Source organism: Stylophora pistillata, chromosome 11, assembly GCF_964205215.1.
Source record: "Stylophora pistillata chromosome 11, jaStyPist1.2, whole genome shotgun sequence".
In the NCBI taxonomy this organism is placed as follows: domain Eukaryota; kingdom Metazoa; phylum Cnidaria; class Anthozoa; order Scleractinia; family Pocilloporidae; genus Stylophora; species Stylophora pistillata.
The window spans coordinates 17,511,975-17,519,367 of record NC_142529.1 but is presented as its reverse complement, the minus strand read 5'-3'; the positions used below and the strand labels follow the sequence as shown (position 1 = coordinate 17,519,367).

At 41.4% G+C, this 7,393-nt stretch overlaps 1 protein-coding gene and 1 pseudogene across 1 annotated transcript; both read right to left on the bottom strand.

The window, feature by feature from the left end:
• LOC148720371 (uncharacterized) overlaps nt 1-3,427 on the bottom strand; it is a 32,468-nt pseudogene extending 29,041 nt beyond the window's left edge.
• A 1,557-nt stretch (nt 3,428-4,984) lies between these two features.
• LOC148720370 (uncharacterized) lies at nt 4,985-6,660 on the bottom strand. The gene has a single exon (XM_088739469.1). The coding sequence runs from the start codon at nt 6,517-6,519 to the stop codon at nt 5,884-5,886; it is 636 nt and encodes a 211-aa protein (XP_088595595.1). The 5' UTR covers nt 6,520-6,660; the 3' UTR covers nt 4,985-5,883.
• Between the last annotated feature and the right edge of the window lie 733 nt (nt 6,661-7,393).

The following is a 7,393-nucleotide window of genomic DNA, read 5'->3' as shown; positions in this document are numbered from 1 at the left end:
TCCATATGCATTGTGGTCATCAAAGATTTCCATGAACAATGAAATAAATAATGCATTAATCTTGTAACCATGTAGACATTTCCCATAAATCCATTGGGTCTCACTGTTGATGCATCATACCATTTATAGTGCATGTCAATATTTTTGCAATCAAATGTATGTTTGAGCTTGAGCCCCCTATGTAGAACTTAAAAAAAAAGTTAGCAATGTGCTCCCCAACAGCATTGCCAGTTTCACGGCCATGATACTGGCTGTGAAGGTCAGGAACTCACCCTTCATCGTCCATTTCACAGTCCTAGGCCTCTGGATCTGGCTCCCTTAAACTTATAGCAAGTTTGGGTAAAATGCAACAAGTTCTTTTGTGAGCTATGTTCAAACGTTCCTCCTGGGGTGTTTTGGAGTTGAGATAGGGAGTCATGAGGAATGGGGAACATGCATATCCACTATCTCCAAGTAGTACACCATCTGCCAGACCAGTCCCTTCTAGGTCACGCCCTTTGGCTGACGTTCGAAAAATGTGGCTAACATTTGTAGAGCCAGGCCATCTAGCCACAACATTTGTAAACATTCCTACAATATTCATTTACATTCAACGCAACAAAAATGGTTTTCCCGTCTAACACAACATTCTCAGTGAAAAACTTAGCTATTTACAGTACAAGAGTACGTCTTCCTAGTACTCCCTGTACTCCTGGAAGTGCAGGAGAGTTTCCATTTCAATTATGGGTCGATGGATGCTACTGTGTAATTATTCTAAGACGTTTATCGTTTATCTTATGAATTGAAGGGTGATGCTCACTGGTGGTGAATAACTATTAATTTTCCATTTATGACAAAATGCCATCCATTTTTTAACGTATGTGGCATACTAAATTTTAGTGCCTTTCCTCCAGGATGCTATGAGAATGTCAGTAACCTCCTTTGGAAAGTGGCAATGACTGAAGGGTCCCCTGACACGGGGCATACCATCAGATGAAGATTCCTGTGTAGTGGATGTGGGCCACTGCGGGAAGGGTGTTGTAGAAGGTCTGGTTGTGGGAGCAGGATCTAGGGCTGGTCGCAGGAATGTTGTAGGAGGACTGGAAACCACGTTTGGGAGTTGGCTAAACCGAGGCGATTTATACCCTGTGCTCGGTCTTGACTGATCTTCTGAGGGCATCTTGGTAGAAGGCTAAAGGGTGGAAAAGCATAAGATTTTTTGCTCAATCCAATTCAGAGTAAATTCATCTACGTGTGCTAGGGGTCTGCTTGCCACGAAGAGTAACTACTGATCTGATAATTTAAGCGGCTTGGAAATAAGTCGAAAATTCGAAATCGAGGACGGGATGGTGCAACAGAATCTCGTCAAACGAGTGTTTGCTTAACATCCACTCGTGATTATCTGAGAACACGCGTGATTTTTCATCAGCCCCAATGTTCAGCCGAACAGGTATGTGCAAAGCTGAGAGCTAAATATTTCGTGATATACATTATTCCCAAATTTGAACAGCTAGCTGGTTAAGTTCTTTGGATTTTCAGTTCCCCGTGTTGTTTATATAAGCTAAGGCTGTGGTATTGTCGATCTGAATTTGGATGTTGCAGTTGTTCATATGGCTACAAAAACATTTTAAGGAAAAAAAGGCTGTAAGTAATTCCAATATGTTTATATGATAATCAGCTTCTGAAGGGGTCCATCCACCCCCCCCCCCCACCCCCCCCCCGTTTTCTGAGTGCCAAAAACAGCTTCCCAGCGCAGTGTTGATGCGTCTGATTGAATTGAAGTGCTGGGGTGGTCGTGTTAGATATCTCGTTTGAGAGTTACGGCATTATTACGCCGCCACCGAATTTCTGTGAAAGCGTGGTGGCGGGGGGGGGGGGATATAATTGTATTTTTCCCCCGTAATCTCCCTTGTTTGCTATGAGCGCAAGATATTTATCCCGCTCAAGGTGGTGGTAGTGAAGTGGTCCATACTGAGTACCGAAAAAATTGGACACCAGAAAACCGATAACCTCTGCGACCTGTCCAATGATGGGCATTTGCGTTTTTAAGAGCGTAGCGCAGACAGACAGAATCCGTTGAACTTTTTCCTCCGTAAGCGTAACTTTCATAGCAATAGAGTCCAGTACAAACTTTAAGGAAGTTAATTTCTAAGAGGGTATGAAAACCGATTTCTCTGGATGGATATGAAACCCTAATTTGGTAAACAGCGTGATGGTGTCAATGATATTGTTATGACACTCCACAGAGGTGTCACTTTGTAGATAAGAATCGTCAATATACCCTAAATTGATCGATGAGATGTCCCATGCTCCGGAATGTGGCATGCACAGATTTCAATATCTTAATAAATATTTGCCGGGCATTAGCTAGGCCCTTAGGAAAGCACGCATATTTTTAGAAAACACCGTCAAAACAGAACTTTAAGTATTTCTGGTGAGATGGGGGGATAGCGACGATGTAATACGCGTCCTTTAAGTCCACCGAAGTCATAAAACAACGGGCTCTAGCGTATCCATTTTAAAATGATCGTAACCTATAAATTCGTTTCACGCTTTGAGATTAAGAATGGTGCGGTGCGTGCCCTCTTTTTTCGGTCGAAAAAATTGTGGAAATAAATTCCTCTGTTTCCTGTACCGCCGGAATAAGGACCCCTTTGACGAGAAGCTTATCAATTTCAGAGTTGACACCTGAATGTTGATGACTGTTAAAAACACTAGGTCTGTCATAATGTTGCAACGCTGTTTTTAAATTTAATTTTAACAATCTGAAGAATAGTAGGCTCAGTGGTAATCGCTTCACACTTTTGTAAAAAATCTTTGAGTTCTCCAGCTTGGAAACTAGTTTGTAATTTTACCACGCTGCGTACACTGTCAATAGACAAAGATGTCACCTTTGCATTACATACTTCAGACACCTTCATTGGCACTGGCTGGTTTCGCCATCCTTTTTCTTTCTCGGCGTCATTGAGAAGCGGCTTTTGCCTAAAAAATCAGAGGATTTTCCTCCAAGATAAGGCTGGAATCTTGGCTGGCTCGAGCCATATGTTGATAGCCCAGCGTACTTATCACCATGGTAATTTCTGGAATGTTTGGAGCAAACAAATTTCCTCGACTTATTGGCCTCTGTGATATCCTTTGCGAGTTTTTTGCGAACATATCCGCGAAAGCGTTAGCTGAAGGCATATTCTGGGCGCCACTGTCCGTTGAAGTTTTAGGGGTGCGCTCGTCAGTTGTGTTGTCTTCTTGATCGAACATAATCACTCTGAATTATTGGCAACCAACTACGTTAGGGCCTAAGCTGGACTCCAACTAAAGCTAAGTACGTTAACCTCTCTAGCAATTCGTGTCGAAAACGTTTTTAGCGTAGAGAAAACAAGCTCCAAGAGTTTGTAGGACGAACCGCGTCAAGTGCAAATCGTGCAACAACTTGCGCAAGCGCCGTGCTATCTCATCGGATCTTTGCCTTCTGGTCATATAATAGAATCGCGCACAATCCTTAACGACCAAAACTTTATAGTCCTATGTACTGAACCTTATTATCAGTTTCAGGATTTATCTGAGTTATCATACAGAGTTTGCAAGCCAAGTGGCCGCTTTTTAAGGGGCACATATCGGGTTTTTTTAAATTACTTGAGTGGTCGAAGACAAGCCTAAAATTTACAACGATGGCGGTCAGCCGCGCATGTGAGATCAATCGATTTCGGGCGAAAAGGAAAGCGAGGCCTCGATTTCAGCGCATCTTGACGTAAGAGAACTTGTCAAAGAGCCAGCAGTCACCAAGGTTAAAGTCGTAGTTGTTTTCCAATCGAAATGCGGGAAGCCGCTATATTTTCCTCTGAAGAATCATATACTTAAAATATCTCCAAAGAGAAATGAAAAACTGTAGCAAACGCAGCATTCAAAAATGGATAGTGCTGCTATGCAAACACCATATTCTTGTGCAATTTGGTCGGCAATAGTACAGTTCAGTGGTGAAATGTCCAACAATGAAACTGATCTGTTCAGTCTCGCATTGACAATAAAAACACGGAGAAAATCATGCTTTTTCCAAAGCCTGCAGGTAAAACTACTAGGACATCTTTTCTCCTAAGTAGAGTTATCACAGCTGGTGAACGGTTCCTGTTGTGGCTTCAAAACAACCGTTTTTTCCTCTATCTCGAGTTTAGAAAAGACAACCCTCTCATTGCGCGCCATATTTTTTACGTGACCAACTCTGAACGTCAAATAAAATCTTATTGTTCTTTTAACAGCAACTCAACCAATTAGAACACCACATCCGCTGGTGGACAGGATTGGAATTTTGTCTTGAGAAATTATGGGTTTTCGGCTAGGCGGTTTTTCTGTTTTTTTTTTTGTTTTTTTGTTTGTTTGTTTGTTTTTTCCCTTCTGACCCTCCCCCTCGCTTTTCACTCCTCCCAGATCTTCCACCCGTCCGATATCCGATCTGGCGAACGAATATTCGCCGCGCTAAATCTCGAGCTTAATAACTCAAACAACCACCTGTAAGCAGGCCCTCAAGGGTGTCAACAGCGATAAATACCCAGATAACGCATTCATAGGAATTCTGAAATTCTGCATGATTTGAGTGGAGAAGGTGGGGTTGATTTTTCCCTTATAAACTTCATGAACTATACGAACTATATAATCCTTATGAGAATGGTCGGCCTGGAAGACGTACACCATCATTCAGATTACAAGATACGAGTTTTCACGATTTGAGCTGCCAAGAGTAAGATAAAACCTGTAAAGCCCGGAAGAAAGCGATTGATGTAGATGTGATTGGTTTAACCTCAATTCTAAGCCTGGTTGAAAAGATTGAAAATCTAAGGTATTTTTCTTATGGTAACAATAAGGGAATACCCAGTGGAAAATGCTCTCATAAAAGTAGTAGTTTATATAATAACAAGAAAGCAGTTTCGTTATTAAATGCATATTTATGAACATTCACTTTTTCAAAAGCAAGTTTCTTACCGTCATCTTGCTGCACAGAAAAAGTCCACAACAATTTACAAACGCAACTCAATTTTATTAATTAAAAAAGGCCACTTTAAAAAGTTAAAAATAGGATTCCTTATTTGAAGTAGTTATGACTTTGTTGCTGAATAAAAATTCACTTAAAAGCACAGACAACACTTACGTCAGCTGATTACGTTTTTATGAAAAAAATTAAAACATCGATTAAAAAAAAAGTAGTAGTAAAAAAAAAAAATACTAAATCATAATTTGTTTTGCGCCTGAAAAAACTCTGCTTCCCAAAGTCAAATTGTCAGAGAAAGAGCGAAAACTGATTTTTTTTTTTAACACAGTCCCACTACAGGAGAAGCTTTTAATTTTCTGTAATTAAAGTATATTCTGTGAGATAGTTATAAAAATATAGCTAAATAAGCTATAGGGTTACCAAATTTCTGTAGCATCCTGACAGGTTTCTAACATGACAAGCAAAAATATGAAACGAGGGGGACGGAGTAAGGAGGATTTTTCCTTACAATAAAATCAATCTTTAGCTCTCTAAAGAGTAAATACGAACATTATCAGGAAAGGCCTAGACTCTATGGTGACGTATCGATCAAAAAACTAATTGTTCTTGCGCAACATCCGAAAAAAGAGGAATGTAAATGACGACCTTCCGCCGGGTTTGAACCTTCCTTTGAAACTCTGGGAAGAATATTTTGGTTGCCATGCAATTCAACTAACTAGAAGTATGTAGCTTATTGTTGAGAAATCGACCATTGGATAAGGATCTTTCGATGGCAATAACAATTTTTCTCTAATTCTACTCCAACCTGCAAATTATTCAATGAGAAAGTGCGCCCTACCATGCACTTAAGAGTGTATTTCGTACTTAAAAGCTTTACATAAATGAGTTGCCGTTTGTTTCCATGTTGATTTACTTCAGACATCTTACTACTTGGCCGGTCCAGGAGGTGGCATCGAAAGAGTTTGCCCTTGAATTTGAGCTGGAGGATACGGAGTTGGACCAGGTGGCGAATAAGCAGGTGGTTGCTGACTGTAGCCTGGAGGAGGCTGATTGTAGTTAAGCGGTGGGGGAGCTTGTACTTGCTGCGTCATCATCGTGTTTGTCTGAGTTGAGACGAACTGTTGTTGCGGCCGTTGAGTGACGACCACAGTACCGGGTGTACGATAGCGGTAGTACGGGCAGCAAGCACAGCAGCAACAAGATGCGATGGAAATGATGATGGCAAAGAAGATAATAGTCCCAGTAATGGCGCCTGCAATAGACCCGCCGTTCCAACCGCACGTTGACAAACACACTCCCCCACAACAATCCTCTCCAAGATCACACTGGTAGTCGGACGAACAGGAACAAGAAGGTGAACTACTGATACATTTGCTGTTACAGCACTGCTCGCTCGTTCCACACTGGGAGTCATACGAACAGACGTGACATCTTTCTCTGCAGACGTTATCTGTACAACAGAACTCACCGAGGGAACACTCGCCGTAGTGGGTACAGGAGTTAACACTTCCCAAGGCAAAGAAACAGATGAAAAGAAGGCATAAAACTTCCTTAAAAGCCATTGTCCTCTTCACAATATCGATGGCGCCTGTTTCATATCTGGGAGATAATTATCATGCAGTTGGCTGGTTTCCAAATTTTCTCTTGACTCTTTGCCATGGAAACCCCTATAACGAGCATACAATATGGGAGGGGGGGCAGGGGAATGGAAAAGGAAATCAGTAGGCGGAAGTTGAAGGGGAAGAAGAAAAAATGCTGTCATTTTACCGAGTAAGGTTACGAGAACGCACAAAATATGCCACAGTATAACACTGCAGAGCAGGACAAATACCCGGAGCAACATAATGGCCGTACAGACGGATCCGAACTTTTCTGTCGTTGTTCTTTTTTAAGGATTGACTTAACGGAAGTGAGTTTTTGAGCGCGACAGGTTCTTTTACTCTTTTGTGCGTACCTCCTATGCAATGGTACGATATACAGATGAGGCCCTGGATGTATTTCAGAAATTTGTCTCAAAAATGGAAAAATTGTGAAACAATAGATCCCTTTTTCGAGGGCTAACCTAAAATACGAGCGGACATTTTGCTCATTCCTACGCAACTCACAAATTGAAATATCCGCGCACATTATATGGTAAACCATTGAATGAGGTGTATATGCAGAAGCTCGTAACAAGGATTTTTCAGTACTCTTAAAGACAGGCCTAAGCTATAATTACAACCAATGCCCAAATATCAAACAAAGAATCCTAAAGACCCCAGAGATCTGTCAAACCTGTCTTCATTCAAGAAAAACATAGTCATTTGTAAATGTTGATCTCCGATCAGTCTACATGTAGCCTTACCCTTCCCCCCTTCAGGAGAAACGGAAGGGAGAGAACGTCTACGAAAACCTGACACAAATCGTGTTTTGTGACGTCACTCTAATCTATGCAAA

Bases quoted from the DNA above. Each gene is read 5' to 3' on its own strand.
- LOC148720370 (XM_088739469.1), bottom strand. From the start codon at position 6,519: ATGGCTTTTAAGGAAGTTTTATGCCTTCTTTTCATCTGTTTCTTTGCC.